This window comes from Antrostomus carolinensis, unplaced genomic scaffold (assembly GCF_000700745.2).
Source record: "Antrostomus carolinensis isolate BGI_N321 unplaced genomic scaffold, ASM70074v2 scaffold1359, whole genome shotgun sequence".
Classification (NCBI taxonomy): domain Eukaryota; kingdom Metazoa; phylum Chordata; class Aves; order Caprimulgiformes; family Caprimulgidae; genus Antrostomus; species Antrostomus carolinensis.
Genome location: NW_010337608.1, coordinates 26,038 through 49,643, shown reverse-complemented (window position 1 = coordinate 49,643; position 23,606 = coordinate 26,038). Strand labels below are relative to the sequence as shown.

Below are 23,606 nucleotides of genomic sequence, written 5' to 3'. Positions count from 1 at the left end.
GGAATCTCTTTCTAAAATACTCCTGCATTTGGCTGTCAAAGGGGCAAATGCAGCAAATCTGCAATTTGAGTTTGGAAGATGAGAAGCCAGCTGGTATTCCCAGCTAGGATGCGCAGAGCCTCCAAAGCACAAATAGTCCAAAACTTTTCCAAAGACTCAAACAGGCCTCCCCTGACATGAAGGTGGTTGATAGTTTGCTCCGAATGTCCCTCTCGCTTCTTCAGTATCATGACCTCAGCTTCATTGTGTATCTGGGCCCTTTGTTCTTTCAGTACACTTTCATTTCTCATTTAGTTTCTCATCCCTTTGTACTTAAACTCACCTTCCTCTAGATCTAATATGACACTTGCTGCCATCAATTTATTCCGCTGTGTTACATTCATCTCAACCAATATAAACTTCTAAGGGTACAGTTAGTCTATAAACATTTCTTATATAAGAGTTCTTCACCTGAGACATTTCCATAACCAATACAGGCAATAATCATAAAGCAAGAATGACCAACCTTGATTACAGTGTGAGCTGAAAAAAAAAAGCGTTTCTCAGATTCTGGACTTGCATGACCCTCCACTCCTGTTCTGGGTACTTACCATTGTCTGAAATATCTAGGCTGGTGATATTGTGTATTTCTGCTATGCATCCTTCCAAGACTTGGGCACCTCCCGATCTTAACTAGAGACAAAACATCATCCATTTTTACAAACTAGTTACGGTTTCAAGATCACACAGAAAACAGTGATAGGAGCTTTGTGAATACAGAAGGCACTAACTACCAGCAGCAAAAACAAGAGCAACAGAAGTTACAGCCATCAACGTGACAGCCTATACACACATCCCTACTATTCCCATCCTCTGCTCTCGCTATTTGCATATAAATGAGAAAACGGACTCTCTTTCCTTTCTCTTAAAACTAGTCTCAGTAGTTAAATCGAGGAAATATTTAAATAGTGCAGACACAACAAATCCTTTAACACTCATGCCAGGCAGTGACTGCAGGACTTTGGTGCAGGTTCTTGACATGAAATGGCAGGACATTTCCAACACAAAAATAAACTTAGACCAGCCTATAAGCATGCAACACTGTCACCCTTGCATTCCACTACAGACAAGGCTTATAGTGAGCATCTTCTTTCAGCTCTTAGCACAATGCTAGGGTGCCCAGATGACAGATGAGTAGCAAATTAAAAGGAAAAAAAACAAAAGTTTCTCTGTCAATGAAAACAAAATTTAAATAATCCAACTGTAAAATGTCCACAAAAGACCATAAATAAGAGAAATCAGTAATTTACCTTACTCTTAATTTAAAAATAGGCATAAAATAGAAAACCAGCAACAATAACAAAAATGCCTTTAATTTGAAATATTAAATGAATATAAAATAAATTTCAGGATTTAATGAAAAAAATAATGAAGTGGCCTAGGGGAAAACATCAAGATTAATAATCAAAGTTTCTAAAACTTACACACTTATTTACTAATGCTACTGAAGTAAACAATGCAACTTTTTTTTTTTCAAAGAAGCAAAAGTATTTTCTTATTTCTTGCAGCTACACAAACTATATAAAGTTCACTTTATAAAAACCCTCCAGAAAAAGATCTAAGCAAAACAGGGAAAAGGTTCTAAGGTTCTACAAAAATTCTATTTTTGTATTTTCCATTGTCACTTTCCCTGCTTAAAAAAAAAAATAAATATATATATATATACACATATATAAAAGCTCTTTCAAACATGAAATAGCCTTTTCACCCCCTGTCTACTTAGTCAACTTACTTGGCTGAATATCCTAAATTTACCTGCTGATATAAAGAGACTGTGAATAGTCTCTTTCATTCATGCTATAATTAAGAAACCACAAATGCCTTCAGAAGCATTTTTCAATAAAGACTTGATTTGGCACTTTTTAGAAAGTTTGAGATATGTGATTGGTTAACAAGCAGCTCAACAACTTGACCTGAGCATTTCAAAAACAGTGGTGGTTAAAGACAACATCCAAATAAGTCACATCTGGAAGTGTAAGAGATATAGAACACAAGAAACCTTTCCTCTTCTGCATAAAACTCCATCCTCTCAAGAAGTTGTTAGATTAAAGTCTCTATTAGGGCCAGAAGTGGTACAATTTTAACTCAACTTTATTTTTGTAAGAGCGTTTGTAGTATTTGCTGTATAAATGCCAAAATCATTCAGTTTTGCTTTGTGCTGCTCTCTCAGCATGGCCCACCACAAGACAACTATTTTAAACAGAGTGTCAACATCTGTTATTGCAGAATGTATGGAACTGGTCTTGGATTGGTTGTTGGTATCATAAAAGTACCACACACTGAAATCATACTCACAATAGAATCCAAATGCTCATGCTATATATACTTTGAGGGCTGAAGTGGATAATTTTTCAGAAGCAGTTTTCAATCTTGTACCAATAACTCTATATTCAAAATCTTAAATACACAAATATTTCATTTGTATAAATGGTGATATCTATTTCATCTGAGGGTGATGATAACAACTTGACTTTTAGGATCAGAATTTATTGCAACTGTATTGAAATTACATATATTGATATATAAAAGCTGAGATTATTGAAGGGCTATTCACCATCATGGACTGTGATACTGAAAAAAAAACTCTCCGCAACATCTCCTATATGACATACTTCTGAGATTACAAATACATGCTCTTATTCAGAAAATGAAGAATAACCCTTCAACAATTACAAATGCCAAGCGTGTTCAAAGCTATGAGGCACCAATATGGGAAGGGCAAACAAAGCTGCTTACTGATTTAACAATTAAGGTAAAGCATGGAGGGTACTTACACAGTGACCAAGCTAAGGGAAGCAGAAGGGAAAAGAGTGAAATACATCAGTGCTGAGCAGGTAGAAATAAAAATGTAATTTTCATAGTAAAAATAATAAAAAACCAACCAAACAAGCAATATAAAATGATTAAGCTTGGAGTTAATATACCAGAAAATTATGGGAGCAAATGAAAAGTGGTGTGAGAGGGAAGGAATAAGAGAGATTTATCCTTCCATAGTTGAATACAGCTTGCCTGATTTAGGAAAGAGGAGGGCAAAGCTGAAGTATCAGCTTAACAGCCTCCTAACAGCATGTGCTTGCAGGAACTGGGAGTAGTGCAGGTCACTGGCTTTGAGCTTCCCACAGCTCTGTTTCTGGGTGCAGATTACCCTGCCCAACTCACAGAGGGTCAGGGTGAGGTGCAGCAGAACCCTTGCGGTGCTGGGCCCCCAGAGTACTCCCAGCTCCTGAGCACGTCAACATCCCTGCTGGTAGAAGCATAACTTCTTCCCAAAGCACATGAGAATGGGTAAAGCTCAGTGATGTGAAAAAATGTTAAGAGAAGGATCTAAGGAAGTGCTGTCAGTTTGGAGGGACCAGGAACACAACACCACGAGTTGGGCATGTTTCCTTCCTTTCTGTCACAAGAGTTGGCCATGACCACTTGTGCTTTGGTGTCCAATACTGCTAACCACCCCTCAAAGGGCTCCTCTGTATACCATCCTGGGGGTTATTTAACGAAAGGCTCATGTTCTCACTCCTGTCAGCTCTCATTGGTTTACATGCTAATTTATACTCTCATGACTTATGTTTGTGTTTTATTCATTTATTCCTTTAAGGTTATGATTACAGGACTTCACTTTTGTTACTTTAATTACTCCTCCCTTTTTCCTTCCTTCCTCTGAAAGAAAAATTATCATCTGTCTGATCTCTCTACTCAAAAGCACATGTACTAGACTTGAAAGCTTTTCTACTTGGAATTTACACGTATTGCTCTTCAAAGTAATACCATTTTTAAAAAAGTATAAAATATCAAAACAAACTATGAAATGTGTTGACAATGATTTTTTTTTTGTTTTCATAAGGAAATCTGTGCACATTCCAAAAGCAATCAACGACTCAACATGGTCATCAAATTGCACATTTTCTACTTAAAAGGGAAACCGAACAGTTAATATTACTCAGGTGAGGGACTTGGAAAGATCTGCCTAACAAGTGAGAGGCTTTCTTTGCAGCTTGAAAAGGAAAAGGTGGCTGCTCAGCTAGAGAAGGCCTGAGCCTAATCTGGTTCATGTTGGTTTTGGCAAGAGTCCACACGGCTCTCTGTGTAACTTTGCCTCACTGGATCCCCAGGGTCTTGGCTGATCTTTTGTCATAAACTGGTATCATCCTGCAAGAATATGGACAATCCTGAGAAACAAAGTGCACAGCAAAGCACAGAGAAGCAAGAAGGAATAAGGTAAAGTAAATGAAGTTGTAGCAGTTGGTTTTATTTATTCTTAAGATATTTAAAGCCATTTGCACAGTGCTTCTTGAGTTAATGACATACTTCAGTCAGTGTTTACCAAAGTTCCCTATAGACCTGAATTGATTAATTGTTTAGGAAAGTAAAATTTCTCCCAAGGTTAAAAAGCAAATCTGCAGAATGGGAAGCCTCTCTCTGGTTTTGAAGGAAGAGAATCAAAACACAGACATGTCTTCAGGGCATGCAGCTTCCTGGGACCCATTCAAATCTGGGCACCTTGGAAAGTCCTGCTGCAGGGTCCCACGTAATCACAGCACCAGAAAGCAGAAGCTGCCAATCAGTGTGCTGGCTCAGTATCTGGAACAGCTACACTGGAAGGAAGGTTTTGCCAATCAGGTGCTGCAGGTGCTTTGAACCTTTGTACTCTTTATTTAGGGTGATACTGCAACACACAGCAGCTGATTTTTTCCGTAACTGCTTCTCCGAGTTCTACCTTTCCCATAACTTTTGACTACAGAGGAAGAATATTTCACCAAGTGGATTTCACAGAAACTCTAATTCCACATCACTGCATCTTTTGAACACATCCTGATAAATATTCCTTACCTCACAGCTACTGAGATCTAAAGACACCTCCTTCAGATTGTGATTGCAAGCCAGGCCTAATAAAAGCGCTCTGAAAAAGATCAATTTTAGAACCATTTAAAAAAAAAAAAAAAAAAAAAAGGCAGCTTTACATCATCATCAAGTGATCACAGGTTAATACACCTATAATGTGAAGAACCATTTCAAAACAAAACCACACCAGCTGAGCAGTTATTTCTTAAATGACAATGACCACACAAACCTGCCACACTTGGAACACTCCAGCAGCTTCAAAAACTGCAGGAACTCAAGGCTAATAAAGAAACCTACTGCTACATCAACATTTAATAACATTCATCACAGATTAATTTTATTCCGCATTTCAAAGAGCATCAAATCATTATAAAAGGAGTGTTCTGTTGTACAACCATGCTAACTCTGATTTTCCAAAAATTCAGGAATAAATTGGGTCTTTAATATATGCAAGATGCAGTTTAGCCAGCCATTTCAGCAGGCACAGTGCCTGTAACACTCAAATGCTGGATCGTGTTCAAGTATCACACGATTCTCCACTTCTGCAACCCAATAAATATTTGCAATTTGAAAATGATATTCCCAGACAATGGTATCCCTTTGTCTTTAGGCAGAATGGCAGGGAAGTATAGCAATGACTGATTATGATTTTTATAAATCCACCTTTAAAAAGCTTTACAGAAGTTTGTTTCCAGATATGAAAGTTAGTGTTAACAGCACACTTGTATTAATACTGTCAAATCAGAAAGTACAACAGTACGTGTCTTAGAGAAGGAGCAAGCACAACCTGTGTATACCTTCTAGTATCTTTAGAATAGATGCTGCTATGAATTAGTAATTGAACAGAGAAACAGAAGGACTTCCTCCCCAAAAGCAAGCTAACAGAATCCAAACTACTGATGCACGGAGATAAAAACCAACCCATTCTGCTGAGCCATTTGCCTATACACTGGCTATCCAAGGAGTGTGAAAAAGCCGTATTTAAAATGTGTGCACCCTGGGAAGGTTTTTCATTTAAATCTATTTATATTTGCCCTGCAGGTATAAATGTTAACCAGACTTTCACTGTTAACAAAGACAAATAACTTGTGCTTATTTACTTCTGAAGTTATTAATATGCAGACTTTGAAAAAAAAATGTGAAACCTCTGCAACAGTTTTTACAGATTTTTTGACGATCCTTGTCCATATTTCCTTTCCAAATATGCTTTTATTCAAAGTTAGTCTGGTTATTGATAACTTTGCAAAGAACTTCCTAAATATTTTGAGACAACCTAAAAAATACAGTGCCACCATAAAAAAATGCTGATTAAAAAAGAGACGTGGTACTGTTTCAAATGTAGTCTCTTCACAGGAAGAAAATGAAGGGGTTTTTTCCACCCCTAACTCTTTCCTATAAACTCACCCTAAGAAAATCTAATGATTTCTGAATTCTTTGTCATGAAAAATGAGCAAAATTCAAAGGCAGCGAAGGCAGACATAATTATATTTAGCCACTATGTTTAAATCACACACATGGCAATATATGGAAAGGTCTTGTCAACTGCAGTTCATGCAAAATGCAAGAATTGGCCTTGTAATTACCATTTGCATGAGAAGCATATCAGAAACTTGTCTTGTTATAGCACTGACAGATCAAAATACAACTTTTGGCAATATCTGTAAATGAACAAAACGCCAACATACACTTAAACAAGGAAAAGAGACTATAAACTGCTTCACTCGATGAAAAAAAGAAAAAAAAAAAAAGAGTGAGCTGCGATGGAACATTAACTATATTAACTATGTACAACAACTAAAAGCCCCTTTCCCCACCCACTACGTGGCATCCTCACAGTACAGCTTTATTAGCAAACCTCTTCCCTGAAAGGCTTGAATTTATTCAGGCCCATCACTGTACCAGCAAGTTTATTTCCTTCCCTGAGTGCTCTAATTATCCAGTATCTTTAAACTCACCGAGTTAGAATATGCAACTGAACATACCACAACTGTTGATCTAAAGGAAGCTGGTAAGAAAGGCATCAAATATCAGTTAATCAGGGGAATCTGAGATTCAGGGTGTCAGGTATCTGCATTTTATCTATATTTTTTCCTGTAGGCAGGCTTGATCTTGAATCACACATCCAACTCTGTGACCACTGGTTCATGGACACGAACCATGTCTCCTTTGTCACAGGACAGTTCCAAAGTCCAAGACATCAAAAGCTTTTTGAGATGCACTGATCAAAGATGCCAGAGAAGTACTATTATCATACACTATGTCATTTTTATTTTTCCTTCTAGAAATCATCTCTCATGTGCTATTGCAATCTTGGCAATGACAAATGAGTCTACCTGAAAAAAGGTGTTTCCATCTTCTTGTTTAACAAATCCTATCACCTTGGTTGTTCTGTAGAAGAACTTGTGGAAGTTCTGTAATTTCTTACAGATAAGACCAAAAGGCTAAGCAGCTGCCCCAGGATACAGCACATCCTTAGTCTTTTTAACACCAGATTAACTTCCACAGGATGCTTTTCAAATGTATTAATCAAGCCATACAGGTTGAGAGGGAAAGCAAGGTGCACTGCAGATCATAGTTGTACACATAGTTGTGAAACACACTCGGCTCAGACTGAAGAAAAAACTCGAGTCAGAGAAAAAGCATCTCGAGGAAACTACAAAAAACCATTAAGAGCTCTGTCCTATCTCCTGGGTGGAGGTGAACACTGCCACCAGAACAAAACCAAGGAAGCCCATGCCAAAATGTCAGCCAGCTGAGAGTGGTATGGACACTCTGAGGCCATCTGTCTGGAGTCCAGCTGGACTTTGGACAGATGCTCCTTCTGGAGTTGTCTGTGCTGGCGAAAGAGGTTACTGTTCTCAGCTCACCCTACACTACATGTCATTGCCTCTTTATTTCCAGCAACACCAGTTACACGAGTAACTCCCTCTAACCCAATTCAGTTAAATTGAGCAAGATTAGCTTAAACTTTATCAACAGAGTAAGTTTTTTACAATACAGATCATTTTGGCTGGAAAGGACTAGGAAGATCTTGTTGGTTGCACAGCTGGCAAATCAAGGGGTCACAAGTATTTGGGATAATATCTTCCATGAACACAGACATTTGTAGAGCACTCACCTGCTAAAACTCCTCGCACCCCAGGAGATGCTCAACGTGCCAAGGAGAAGAGCTAAGTATGAACCTTAGTGTTTGGGGCTTCTCACCTTTCCTAATCCGTGTATATCTATTCCATGTCTCAGCATTCTTTTTTGCCTGTAGCACTGGTAAGATTGTCTTGTGTATTAGTCACATACATCCTCCATTCCTCTTGCTTCTTTAAACATAGCTCCCTGCTGCCCTCCACCACAGAATCAATAGCTCTCAATTAATCAGAATCAACCAATGTGTTTCTCAATAATCACCTTCTGTTCGAAAACACATCAGTATCACGCCTTCCTAATCTTAGCAAAGTCTAAGCAAGTAAGACAGCAACCAAGAGCATCACACAGAACAGATGGAAAAATCAGAGCTAAAATGATAGACTTGTGTAGTTGAATACTGATTTCAATCCAGTGCATATTACTTAAGCACTATATTGTACTGCACTCTCCAGTGTCAAATTGCAGTAAGAAAAAATATCCCAAAACAATGTACACTGCTTCCTGTGTGCCACTTGTCATTTTTCTTTCCCTTAGCTTCTCCCAGATTGTATCAAAAGCTTCCATCCAGTACTCACCAACTACTCTTTATATCCCACATCTCTGATTTTGCCATCAACTTCCATTCATTAGCTACTCCGTTGCTGAGCTACTTCCCACTTCCCTTCCCTGTTCTTTCTCTGGAGGCAGGCTCCCAACCACACAAGTATACATACATATATATTATACCTGTGTCCAGACTAGGATTTTGGGCATGTGTTCCCCAAAATGGTTAGTGAACATGTCTAGGTGTCTACTACAGATAGGGTTATGTATGTTTTAATGCATATTAGCTAGCAAGTCGACACTCTGGAAAGAGCCCTTTCTGCCAGAATCACAGAATGACCTATCTAGATTAGACCTATCTACCTAGACCTATCAAAACTGCACACCTCACAGGAAGGGTGACAGAGTTTCCCTCAGTCTGCGTTAGGTTGTAAGAAGAGCTTCTCTCCAGTACTCAATCCACATCACCAGAACCTGTTAGCCACAGGACGGGTGACATACACCAAAGAGACTCACTGCACTTAGCATTCCTAGAAGTTGCTGCCATTGTCTCTCCACACAAAAGGGGGGCAGAGCTCTGTGCAATAGGTCTCTCCTTCCAAGCACTGTATGAGGTTCTGTTTCATAACAACTGCTGCAATACCGCAGCCTCAAAGGAATGGCACTCACACAAGTACATAATCCCATTTCACTGTGAAGCAGTTTTGTTCGTAAGCCACAAAATAAGAAATACATCACAAAAAAATGCTGATGGAAGCTAAATATCTGTGACATTCCCACAGAACAAAATATGGTTAATAGTCTCAGCTGTGAGATGGAAACAACATTTATTGAATGCGTGATCATTATGAAACTCACTCTTGCAAAATCAATAATGTACAGTGGAAAAAAAAAAAAAAGCAAAATCCTTTCCCCTTCATTTTTAATATGAGGCACTCACATATTAACAATGCAAACTTAGTTTTAGGCAAAAGGAGAAAATTAAATTAAATCCTTACTTTAGAGGCTCAGGAGGGAGTTTAGTTCCCGAAAGATTAATCTGCATCAAAGCAAGTGAGCTGCTGAAAAACTGTTTGAAGGAGGGAGGGACTTCTTTTCCTTTTCTGTAATAAACAAATTCATTAAGAAGTAGCATCTAGACACTCCTTATTTCAATAAATAGCAAATACAAGCAGTCAGAATTGTTATTATCTTTTACATGTTTAATTTGCTCTACCTTCAACAGCTCTGTAACTGGTAGCTCTCAATTATCTTAGAAATATAATGTCATCAAAATGTTGATTCAACAAACAATCCTCAGCACTGCACTGCTCCAGAGAAGACATTACTATCTAACTTCTGTTCAGTGAAAGGTCTGGTTAATAGCAAACATACTTATACCTTACGAGCAGAAGATCAAATAGGACATTACAAAAACCCTGAAACTGCCTTTTTACCACTAGAAATAATTACTCAGTGCTGTAGTAGCTTTGCCCAACTAGGTATCATCTCTGATATGGACCCAAGACAAGTATTTGAATAAAATGGAAGTTAATGTTAATATTTCCTACGATGCAAGTATTCTACAAAGTCAATGTTCAGCCTCAAAGACTTTCAAAGGGACTTCCTCCCAGAAAAGGACAAAAAAGGAAATAAGCATTTGTAACCATCAGCAAATAATGAAAAATGCAAAATTTAAAAGCTAAATTTAAAAAGGAGTCAAGTCAGTCAGATTTCAAAGCATGATGTTACGCCTCTTAGAGACAAAAGATATACATAGAAACCTTCCGCTGCATCAGTATCACAAAAAACATGTTGGACAAGGTAGCTTATTTTACAGCCATCTAGCAAAGAGCAGAAAGGGAAAGAAAATATTTTGTTTGGAATAAGTAATACCTATTTTATAGAGAACTAAGACTTCTAAGACTTTTATAAAGTCTAAGAATTCTTCTAAAAAAGAAAGGTGCAACACAAGAGCAAGAAATTATAAAACAAAATATTGCAGGAGTTGAGAGCAATGACATTTAAACTGTACCTGTGAGAAAAGAGAGTCCTAGAGAGGCTAAGGACAGCTAGATGCTGAAGACATCCACGAAGGAGGGCTCCACACACCTAGTTTAAAACAAAGAAGATTGACTTTACTGTATATTAATCCAGAAAAGTACTTAGGGATAGAAGGTGGGGAATGTTTCTTTGGTATTTGAATCTCCACAAAAAATATCTTTACCATATCTAGTGCACACTCCGTGTTGGATAAATCCAGATGAACAAGGGCATTTGGCTGGGCCAAAAAATTGTACAGGCTCTATAATTAATGGAGTAAAAAAAAAAGAATTATCCATGTTAATTTTGATATTATGACACTGATTAATGGATCACTACTTCTTATTACATTTTAGGCTTTTATTATAAAATTGCACTACAAGAGTTGTGTCTGAAACTTCTTTTCACCTAATCAATACAACCTGTTTTATTTTTGAAGGCTATCATTTTATAAAACAACAGGGGAAAAAATGGGGCTCAGACTACACCTACCAAACACCACTCAATACACAAGTCTTGAGTTACCTTGCATTTCACTTTCATAGCAAATGATAGTTAATTTAGTTAGAAATACCCTGGAACATCATTCAGATTGCTGTTACGTTTCAGAAAGGCTAACTGGTTTCTCAGTTTAAGCCAGCCCCTTTAAGCATGAGGGAAGCAACTAATTTGCATCTGAAGCCTATCGTTATTTCTTATTATCAGCAGTGCATTAAAGGTTTAAGGGAGAATACAGAACAGATAGCAAGATTTTAATATTGATTGCTTCAGTACTGCATAGGATATGTCGTGTAAATGTTAGTGTATGTAAAACTTTACTATATGCTGTATTATTTTGGGCTTTTCTTAGTCTCGGAGAGCAACACAGAAAGATAAAAGTATGACCTAATTCACAGAAACATGGAACACTCAACTGTGCATGAAATCCAGCCAAACACAGCATGCTCAACCTTTCTAAAATAGATCCATCTTTTTAAAATTAGGTCATTTAGCCCCTATACCTTCAATGCAAGAGAGGTCCCTGCTTTAGAAAATCCCCGTGCTTTGCTAGGGTTTATTTTAATTGCTAAATAACAGGATTTCCTTATTCCTCTTGGAAAACCGTTCCACAGATTAAGAGATCTCAGTATTAATAATCTTTTTCTTTGAACCATATCTCTCTCTCTGACAGGCTCCACTTTTTGTATTTGTGTCCCTTAAAATATTGTAGGTAGACATCAGATTTTTTTAAGCATTGCCTATCAGAGTTGTACATTTTATTTTACTTTTCGTTTTTTACATTATTTGCTATGTTATTCTCTCTTTAAAAGTAATTCACTGCATCTCTATTTACATTTAATTATTTGTTTGCTATCTTTTAAGTCCTCTTGTCCCTCTGAAACTTTCACCCCTTACATCTAAAAAGACTAGTTCTTTGAATGTGCTGATGATGAATGTGAAGCTAGGAAGATTTGTGAAAAAGTGACAGTCGTGCCTGACTGCACTAAGATTGGGTGACTCTAGTGTTGCGAATTTTAATGCTCAATGCTGAAAGAATTCAATACCTGACACTCAAACACACACCTTCACTCTCTTGATGTGAGAGAGAAATACAGATGTAACAGTCAAAAAGTGAATATATACAAATCAAAAACTAAGTGGATTTTGTATGGACAAAAATAGAGCTGCACCTCTATGGCAATTAATAAACTGAACAAAGGAACTGAAAAAATAATAACATTCTTCAAAGAATCATGAGCTTCAACAGCATGTGTCACGGAGATGCACAGATTTATTTATACAAAAAAAATATTGAAAACCAGAAATTAAGCCTTCCCAACTCAAAAGAAATAATTTGTTTCCAATCTTCCAACAAAAAAAATTGTAATAGACCTATCACTAAAAAGAAAATGAGTTTTTTAAATTGTGCTTTAGTCACTTTCAAACAGAACTCAGGGAGCCTGGAAAGTCCATTGGAACAAGCAGCACACTTAGTTTTCTCATTTATCAGCAGAAGCCAAGAACTAAAAACATGAACTAGAATTATGTGGATTTCTTTAGTCACATAGGGCAATTTAATTCTCTGACTATATGCTGAAGAGTAGAGATCAAGAACTAGAACTGTACTGAAATAAAGGCAAAAAAAGGATCTAATCAAAATGGCTTTGCCTTTCTCTCTCTTAACAATTAATTAAAACATCTATTCATTAACTCACAAATGAGAAGAAAGTGCTTACTGAGAGATCATCACCGCGGAGTGCGTTCCCTGAGAGGTCAAGATAGACAAGTGTGTTCGCGATCAGCGAGTTGGCACTCAGTGACTGGGAAAGGCTATTCACCCCTGTTAAAAAAACATCAGTACTCTATTTAGTCACCTCTAGACAAAACTTGTCCTGACCCTGCAAGTGCACAATTTCAGTGAACACAAACATACAGAAATGTTTAATGACCTCCTGTTACAATCACTGTACTGCAGCAGAGGAATACAGATCACCAGGCAGATATGAGACCCTTCCTTGCCACAGCGTGCCCGGTTTTGCCTGGACCACACTCCACCAGCTGCCCTGATGAAGCCACAGCATGTTATAGGTCCCAGATCCAGGGAAGAAGTCTTTTTGCCAAGCTTAAGGTGGCTTTAAAAGTGCAATCCCATTTTAAAAGTGCAATCCCATTTTAAAAGTGCAATCCCATTTTGAAACATCTTTTTAAAACAGAGTTTACTCCATAATGTTGTCAGTGTCTTTCTGCAAACAATAGTATCTAGATAAAAGTATCTATGAAAATAGATAAAAGTATCTGTGGAAATAGATGAAAGTATCTGTGGAAGACCAAGTATATTAACAATTATAATTGCCAGAACTTCAAAAGCAACTGACGAGACCTAGAAATTAAAAATATTTCAATTATGTTTTTGCCTGTAATTTCAGAAAAATAGTTAATCAAAATATCAAGAGATGCATAAAGACTCTCAGTTCCTGATCATATTTTTCACATTAAAATAAAAACAGGTCACATTGGGAACAAACCATTCAGAGCTTTGTAAACTCCAAAATTCTTCAGCTTTTCCAAATACAAAGACATGTCTACTTCTAACTTCTTCAACCCTACCTTTCATCTGAGAGCTCTGTAGCTTATCATCAAGTTCTTAATTTATTGCAGATGGCTGTTGCAGCCTTTCAAGCACTACATGCATGTGTTTCTACATAAGCATCACTGTGTCCTTTAGGAGATGTAGTAAGTTTTTTGTAAGTGCCTGGACAAAGCTATTAAGTAAGCAGGTGTTTTGATCTACTACACAATATTAGGCAATTTTGCCTAATTAATTAGGTTAGTGAAAACAGACTGGCCTTCAATAGACAGAACGGGCCCATTCTTCCCTTAAAAAGTATTATGAAATGGATTTATCAGGGAGGAGGTAGAGGAAGCAGCTAGCAAGCCACTGGAGACCTAAATACCCCACATTAGTGCTTTAGCTTTCCGAGCTTTCAAATATTAAGAAAATCTCCCATTTAGCAGTATGGCATTTGGTTTCAGGAGACTTTCAATACTGAAAAGAACCGAAGCACAGTGACATCTTTGCCAAGTCTCAAAACTTTTCCGTTTGGTGTAATTATTTCTTTTATCTCAGCTCTGCATTGTTGAATCCACACCCTATCTATAAAGGTAAACTACAAACAGATACTTTTTGAAAATCTGAAAGCTCTATTTAACCCCTAGAGCTTATAGATTCACTTCACTAGCCTTCTCAACAGCATTTATAAGCAACAACAAGAAGTAGAAGTGAATGTAATGTACTGTCAACAATTCAGCATGTACTATCAAGAACCAGTTCTGGGAATTCAGGAGCAGTGTCTGAGTTTGGGGGAGAAGAGCAGCTAACAAACAATCTGTAACATTGCTGTTTGTTTCATGTTTAAAAAGGGCTAACTACTCAAAATCAGTCACATCACTGAAGGCAAACAGTGTGAATGAGGGATTTTTAAATTAGCTTTTGCCTTGGGCTAAGAAAAGCAAGCCCTGTCTTTGAATGAGTAAACTAGAATTTTCCATTTAACCAGAATCTTCAAATCAATAATTTTCTGTTTGAACTTCACCCACCTCATGCTATACTCTAACAGTAATCTCACTTTCATTTGCAGACAAACTTTCATGCTCTTTTACCTTTCTCAGGAGGCTCAGCATTTTAATAGCTCTCAGGAATTCTGAGATACAATATTTGAAGAAAGATCAGCTAGAAAGTTACCACCTGAACTTCATTTCTCAATCTTAGAAACTTATCTCGAATAGAAAGTGCTTTTTAAATAAGGTCAAAATCAGTGAGGGCACATAGAGAATTTCTGAAACTGAAAAGCTTGGAATAAATAAAAAAGAAAAAAAAAAAGAAAGAAAAAGGCTGGGGGAAAAAAATCCATGCACTTTGGAGTCTGCTGAATCCAAGATCCAAGGTCTCCTTTATACTTTCTTCACAGAAAATATTACAATATGCCACTCTCAATATTTATTACAAGCTCAAAAATAGCCTGTGAAGTTACAAACAATTCAGTACTGTCTTCTGAGGTTAAAGGAAAGCTGGGTAAGACAGACAGCCTTGCAGACAACCAAACAGGTGAAGCTGAGTTTTTTCAGGTCCAGAGGGTTATAAGAATTCCAATTTTAAGACGTCACATATACTTTTATAAGGAATTCTGAGGAGCTGCCATGGGACAATATTCATGGTGACATGTTACTCTCTGGAGAACAGATAGTCACTTCAATGGAGTCCGGACTAGGATTCACATGAGGTCAGTATTAAACATACTGGAATATATTTTCAGCTTCTGTTTAAAGATTGTCTTTAAAAAGTGTGTTAAAAACCTTCCAAACTATTTTAATAACCTCAGAATTCATTTTTACTGACAAGAGTTTTGTGGATAAACTTCATCAAGTTTTATGAAGCTTTATTGTTTATGAAGATGGAAGTGTAGCTAGAGTGTTCTACAAGCACTTGCTGAAATCATTCAGAAGATACGAAGAAAAGCAGAGAGTGAATGAACATAATTTCTGTCAAATTCATGAACATATAATCTCAAGAGTACACATAAAATTAGTCAAGACTCTTAATCAATTGCTTGTCACCAAAAATGGAGTTGACAGTAGAAAAAAACAACCCCAGAGTTTTTAATGGAAATCATGATTGAATAAATTCAGTTTAGGGTTTACTGTTTACTTAAGCATAACAAGAGCTACAGAACACTCCTAAAAACCAACAAAAACCCCTTCTCCCCACCCATATTCCCCCAGGTCAACCCTTAAAGCTTAGAACATAGAATCTGCACTTCACAGTGCAATAATTAAAAAGATAAAAGAGCATGGCTCCTATTTGTTATTAACTAATCTCCTTCATAACTCACTCATCTTTTCATGTCATTCACATCCGTGAAAAAGCTGCAATATCAGTGCATTTGTTCTATTTTTAACACTTATGTTCTATACAGGAGACCCTGAGTTTGAGCAGTCTAAGAGGTCAATGCATCTGTTATTTGTACACCAGCAATGCAAATACTCTGAAAGCTTCTGACTTGTGTTTCAGTACTGCTACTGCTTTTAAAATATATATATATATATAAATTTCAAATACAATATCAAATGGGAAATTTGTAAATTATAAAATGAATAAGTCTTTACTCGGAGCAAAGCACTTAACAGCCATTGTCACAACGCTTGGTTGTCATAAAATAATTGTATGAAAAACATTCAGAAAATAACCTACACGATTTTGCTTCAGACATCTTTTTGAAGCATATATGAAACATTTATCCCAATGCTAAATTCAGTCTTTGTTTACAACACAGGTTCAAGTCCAAAGTTTACAGAAGAGAGAAAGAGTTTTTCAAAGCACTGAAAGGGACACAGAACCCAGCTCACCGTTCAGCAACCGAGGACTGCAAAAAAGCAGCTAGTGCTGTTGATGGTGCACATCTAAATAATTTACAGAATTAATTACTTTATAATCTGGTAACAAAAAGTATTATTAGGATGGAAGCCTGAAACTCTTCAAACAGAAAAAGAGGCATACTTATAAAACATACCTTTAGGTGACAAGGAGGTTTTAGATAAATTTAAATGTTTCAGTCCCTTAGGAAGTTTGGCAAACTGGATGCTCAAAGATGACACACCTGTTGGGGGAGCAAAGAGAAAATGGACGTTTTCAGGTTAAGTGTGTGATCTCAGGTTCTCCCAGCAATCACACCAGGGGCAAACACTTACAGGAGGAACAGCACTCACTGTTAGGGTAGGCCCAAAATGTTATGACCATAAATCTTTGAAATGACTGATGTAGTCAAGATCCCTTCTTTGCTAACCACTGAACAGATAGAAAACTTTGCTATTAGTGATCAGTGAGCCATCTTAATTAGTTTAAAAACTGTATAATGCACACATACTTTTGAGAAGAGTCAAAGGGAAGATATTGCATATGTCAAACAGTCAGCACTTGAGAAATCTAAAAGCTTTATGGTTCAGCCAAAAAAACCCCCAACCAACCCAAAAAATCACAACCACAAAATGAAACTCAACAATGGTACTTCATGAGATACTTCAGACTATTTTTATTTTCTTTTAAAAGGAAGGGCTGCCAAGGCAAGACACACCTCCACGTTAGCTAACACTGTCTTCTTTTTCTGAGGTGAACCCTAAGAACTCAAAACTTCCACCAAGTTGTAACGGCCACTTAACTCCCGTACAGTAGCCTGCAGGTTACCAGTCAGAACACAGGTTTGGAAATGCTACAACTGCTTGTGATCCCAAACAGTAAAAACCTATGAAGATGCTGACACAGGCTGGACTACTTCATCACAAATCCAACAACAACAACAACAACAACAAAACCCCCCCCAAAAAACCCGCACTTTTCAATTTTTCATTAAAGCCCTTTCTCAGTGTATCCAAGTTCCACACTCCATAAATTTAATCCCCCCATTTAAGCAAAATATTGAAATTTGATTAAGAGGGCACATCCTAAATAACAATGGAACCAATCAATGAAATATTTATTGAAGGAATAAATCACCACAGAAACTCCAGGCTTAATCTGAGGTGTGAAATAGTCCTCTACAGCAACTCATTTGGTGAGAAAAGGGCAGAGAAGGGGGTAAAGCCTTTTACCTGTTTCAAAGCACAGTGAATGAAAAAGCTGATAACCTTCTCCACATATGCAGACATGAAACAGTCTGCCAGTATGTCACATACATATGTTTTCTCTGCTTTTATCATGTTTTACCTATCATTAGCAATGAAAAAGCAGCGACATTGCAGATACTATTGTAGAGGTTTTTTTAATGCACTCCATAAAAGCACATTGTATATGCTGGTGGTAGGTGCAATGTCCATGCAGCTCAAAACAACATAGTGTGTTTTACTTATGCTGCCAAAATATTAGACTGATGATGCCTTGGCATCATTTATTGTAAAACACAATGGTAACTGGATGTCTTCACCAACTTTCAGCAAAAGTGAATCAAGTCATACTAATAGCATTTTCTTTTGTAGCTCTACTATTAAAAAAAACAAAAAATCTTTATAGCTCCTCTGAAGTAAGAGGATCAATCTTTCTTAAGCTGGGCTCAGAATTTATATTCTGTAGCTGACTGTCCACATTTGTTAAGCTGGTTTAGTCACAATATATACTTTCAAAATCAAGGTAGAGCTCTGTGGGCAAAAGAGGAGGAAAAGGAGTATAAACAGAATCATTACAGATATCACAAACATAATTTTTGTTTTGAAGCACTTTGAGTAAGACATGCAGCAAATTATTTTATCTCTCCATCTTTGTATTTAGCTAACAATCTACAGACCTCTTATTACTCTAGCCAGCGGAACAATTTTAACACCTTACCAGCACTGGACATTCAGGATCCACCCAATTATAAGATACAGGAATCAGATGCAGAAAATAAAAAGTACTTCTGGTCACTTAGGCCCTTGAATGCTCTTTAAGCCACCCATTTTTGCTCACCTCATAACAGAGATAAGAGCTCTAATTGCAGAAGTAAACTTAACTGCATCCAGGCACACAGTTCTGAATCTGAGTATTTCTAGACTTCAGTATGTTTGTTTTGCACTATTTTTAACAAAATATGAGATTAAATTTTGATTCTAGTAGAGCTAAAAGCAAAACTCTCATCACTTTAGCATGGTTAGATTTTAAAGCCAAGACTGATAATAAACTTTCCAGGTGTTAGTCTCACAAATATTGACAGCATCATAAAGTGAAGCCAATTGCAAATGAAGAGACTGGTCTCAGTGTAAAATCACTTCATATAAACACTGTTTTGTATTTGAAATGAAGCCAGGTCCTATGCCTTAATTAAACTAAACACACTTCTCATGGTACAGGAATAAAGACAGTTGCATTAATGTACTAATATAATGTCTTTACTTATTGGTACTCAATAATATATAATAGCTTATGGTAGGTTTTTTTGTTCAAACAAGGCACAACAATATGTTCTTCCCCATAAGTCACAAAATTTATGTTATTTCCCCCTATAACTGCAAAATAACCTGGTTGAATTTCCAGTTCTTTCAGAGGTGATTTTTCAAGAGATATTTTCCAAAACCCTTAAGTTTACATGAATGTCCATTACGCCAGCTTTTACTTGTGAAATGGTTACTGCCCCTTCTGTTCAATAAAGTCAAATCTATCTTGCATTTAGTGAATATCAGATCATAGGACATGTAAATCTTTCTTAAACTGAAAAGTTGCAGTATTTGCACATTGCAATTACAGTTAATTTACCTTTAAGTACTCATATAATTTAATTAATTCACTAATGAAAAGGTCAAATCTTAATTGTACATGTGATAGAAGAGACTGAGATAATGAAAAAACCTTACTAATTTCTCCAAGTTGTAGTTTCTGCATTTCATTTGTCTCTTATATGCAGATAGTGCAGAATGGTTTGAATCTACAGGTTTGTTGCACAGAAAGTACCCACACTGATACGCTTTTTTTAAAAAAAAATAAATTCCCCACAGTGTAGAATAACTACCACCTGCTTTGGTCATTTGTTTTGCTTTCAAGATAAAAATTAATTCCTTTAAAAAAACCTTTCATATAACACAATCCAAATACACTTCTTCAAAAGCAGAATCAACAATGTGACAGCCTTTTTTCAAATTTACAACACAAATTTTTGTACAATGCAGTTAGGTCTATGGCATATTATAATAATCTTCTTCAGTAAAACATTGGCTTTCATGTGATATGGATTCTTAAGGAGGGCAAGCAGTAGTCATCAGGCAAGAGGTAATCAGAAGTGTTAAAGCAATTCATGTAAAAAATTTTAAATAAAAAAATACTCTGAATAATTTAAAAACAAAAACATTTTCATACTTGTTTCTAGTCAAAAGCAAAAGAGATACAAAAGAGGATGAGAAAAAAAAACCTTCCTATCTTTTTTTTTTCCTTACTGAAACAGCAGGAAAGGAGGGACACCTACAAAACTATGTTAATAACGTTCTGAGTCAGTCGGGTTGTAATCCAAGTAAACAGTTTTTCCATTTTAAATCCTGACAGCAAATATGACTGGAAAATTTTCCCAAAACAAACCAACTAACAAAACTAAAAGCTTCACTGCATAAAATTCTTATTTTTCTTCTGGCTCAACAGGAGCACAAGACAGTCCGATCCCAGCATGCTGAGTGCCTGGAATGCCTTAAGTGAAGAAAATGGAAATCTCACATGGGCAGCACTAAAGGGTCAACTCCAGACTGAAAGAATGCAACCTAATTTTAAAAATAAATGTCTCTCGGGTGAAAAGAGAGTAGACAAGGGAGGGGAATGACTTGACTTGATATGTACTGAAATCATGCCTAGCAGTGCCTAGCCTGAGAAAAGCTGAGCTGTTCAGCTTGATTTTCCATCTTGTGGAGTTAACAGCACTTTGCTCCATAAGGATGCCAGTTATGCCAGTACTACTGAACATTGCCAAGTACTGGCAACAATACAGACCAGCACAAAGCTGAAAAAAAGAAATAGTTTCAATACCGCAAATAAGTACAGAATTCTGGCTGAAATAAAAACACAAAACCATCAGGAAAATAAAACCCAAGCAACAAAGTTGCCTGATGCTTTCAACTGATTACATTGCCAATAAAAACGCACACCACTTTATTTACTCTCTAGTCCTAAACAGTCACTGTGTTCTATCTTCCTTTAAAAGAAACCTCTCTGAAAATGTAATGAAATCTAATGAAATCCATGGTTGGTTTAAAACATTTAAATAGTTCTCAACAAGCTAATGGATATGTATAAATCAAAAAGAACAGCGATTCCCAGTCATTTGTGAACAACAGACATTTACAATAGCATTACAGACAGAACAATAGCCTATTATTCAGGCAAAGCTGAACAGAGCAGCAGTAATCCTCCCATTGCATTTGCAGAAAGAGAAAAATATAAACGTTACAGTACCTCTGTCTTCAAGTGGATTGCTAGCAAGGTTGATCGTATGGAGTCCTGAGTTGGGATTATGGGCTAGGGCACTGGCTAGTTTCTGTGCAAAATCTCTGCAAGAAAAGAAGAGAGAAAAAGACAGACTCCTGTTACCTCCTGTATCAACAGAGGCTTAAAAATATCGAGGGATTATTAGGCAGAAGTGACCTGCCCTACTGCAGAGCAGTAAGTGATTCTTCAGTTTTAAACAATACTTATCTGGCTAATTTGCTATCTTTCAAAGCAGATTATTTTAAACATTTATTTATTCTATGGCCTAAAAGACTGAAAGGAACTTGGTCAAAGCTCAAACCACTCTTGATAAAGATCTGAAGATATAAAATAAGACTTACACAGAATAACTTAAAACTCAAGCACACCTTCCACCTCCTCCATGCCACGCATGGGTGGGATATATACATCAACTTTCATACCACTACCTCCTTCACTCGCGAGCCAATCCCCTCACTTGCAGCAGCTCTCTACCAACAGTCACTCAAACAGACGGGCTTTGCAGCCTATCCAGAAGGTCAATAAACCAGGAGTATTTCTGACCTTGCAAAACAGAAGGAATAACACTCTCAAAGAACACCAGCACACTGATGAGCTGGTCTTTGCTTGCTTCTTTTTACAGTGAGAAGCATCAAAGTACATAACTGGCTGACCACAGACCTAGCAATGTGTCCCAAGAGAGATGGTGTTATATCAGTCCTATAATGCTCACAACTGCCAGGCCAGGTAGCACGGATAGCTTTGAACTAACTTTAACCAGCTATCATAGGCAGCTGCAGTAGCACGACCTACCTCTGTTTCAAATTGACTTGAGGCAACAGAACACTGCCACATCTCAGAGCGTCTTCCTGCAGCTGGACCACCACCACCCACAGCATTACATTCAAAGCTAGCCTGGGTTTTCCTACAGGACCACACTGTCAGACATGTTCCTTACATTAAGTCACGAGGCTCTTGGCTGCTACTAGCTCTAAGACCAATCCTCTGTCCTTGTACCTACTGGGAAGCTTTCATGTATTAAGGGACTAGCCGTACTGTGTGCTTTTGTTAAACCGAGACTATAGTTTCAATGTTCTTACTTCACCTAAGTTATGTTTGATTTGTACCTCAATATCTATCCCTTGAGCTTCCTTCACAGAGCTTCTTTCTCTCTCTGCCTTGAAATACAGTATCTTAGCTCCTGTAGGCCACTAGTGGAGAATTGCCAGCTACATTACTAGAAGAGTGTTAATTAACACTGCCTGTTTTCCTCAGGACACATCCTGTCTACCATAAAAGTGATCAGTCTATGTGCTGAGAATAGCAGTGGAGGTAGCTTACTCTTCCAGTCCCTGGAAGAAAGGGGAAAGCAATAGTCTCAATAGCTTTTGGTTACCTGTTGTTGCAAGCTCTCCTTGAGTACAGACATTCCAGGGAAATTTAGTTTCCCTTTGAAACTCCATGTCCTTAGATGGACCCCAGGGGTAGAAATGATTCCACTGCTGGAAATGCATGATGGGCTGCCTTTAGGAAAAGCTTATTCCCTTCCTAAGATACAAGCCGCATCTGAATACAACCACTCAACAAAAATAAATTCTGGTCTTGAATCTGAGCCACCTGACAGGCCTCAGGGTATGCTGCTTTGCTACCAGCTGCTGCTGCATTAGACTACATATGTCCTGTAGGTCCTCGTTTACATGTGCCAGCACTCTGTGCATACCCTCCAGCATTTCAAATGGTACTAGATGCCTGTGCTTAGGCAACTGAATCAAGCTCTTTATGCCTAGCCAAGAAAAATGAGGTTCTGAGATAAAAAACAAACCAAAACCTCTTTCTTCATGGGGAGTTTCCTTCTCTTCCTTTATCCCCTAAAGGATTCTGTCACTGCAGTGTTCTGCCTACACCTCCAAGCTTGTTTACAAACTCTGTTCCAGCTGTTGTCACCAGTATAGGCAGGATTACCAGAATGTTTTGGACAACTCAGGTATGTGTGAACTACTTAGCAAAGGCACAGTGAATCGACTGTCACCAGAAAGCAGAGGATTACTTATGTAGGGCACACAGGGCTTCAAGGCTCATTTTGGAAAAAAATAATACAACTTCCCCGCTCCCTGTGCAGCCTCTACCATTAGTGGAGGCATCTGGGTGACATCCCTTCCCCTTTGTCTACAATTTGTTTCAAATCCTAAATGTGTTGGTTTTTTGGGCTTCACACTTCAACCATTGAGCACGCAACTTAAGCCTGACACTTCCTATAAAGCATCAAGCTCGCTCTGCATGCCTTACACAGCCTCACTTGCCTGAACTGACAACATTCAGGCTTGGAGATAAAGCCCAAAAAAGACTCGATATAACTACACATATGGCAGAGTAAGGATATTTCACCAAGAGTAAGAACAGCACAGATATTAATCTCAGACAAATAAAACAATTCCTCAAGATCTGTCTAGACAACATCCCTGTAACACAAAGAGGATGTGTGTGGGAGGAACTACCACGGTTAGGTCCAAGGTCATTCAGAGCCCATCCAGCAGGGGAAGATGTGATGCAACGTCACTGTCAAAGGCCCTTTGGGTAC

General features: G+C 37.5%; 1 protein-coding gene across 1 annotated transcript in view; it reads right to left on the bottom strand.

The window, feature by feature from the left end:
- The window catches only part of LOC104520160 (F-actin-uncapping protein LRRC16A), a gene marked incomplete at its 3' end in the record, with an annotated part of 64,967 nt that overhangs the window by 16,278 nt on the left and 25,083 nt on the right, over positions 1–23,606 (bottom strand). Inside the window, exons 10-17 of the mRNA XM_029086790.1 lie at positions 21,017–21,111; positions 16,632–16,718; positions 12,801–12,904; positions 10,769–10,846; positions 10,577–10,653; positions 9,561–9,665; positions 4,867–4,936; positions 591–672 (exon numbers count right to left, since the gene is read on the bottom strand). Coding sequence (XP_028942623.1) covers positions 591–672; positions 4,867–4,936; positions 9,561–9,665; positions 10,577–10,653; positions 10,769–10,846; positions 12,801–12,904; positions 16,632–16,718; positions 21,017–21,111 — 698 coding nt within the window. The remainder of the gene's footprint in view (positions 1–590; positions 673–4,866; positions 4,937–9,560; positions 9,666–10,576; positions 10,654–10,768; positions 10,847–12,800; positions 12,905–16,631; positions 16,719–21,016; positions 21,112–23,606) is intronic.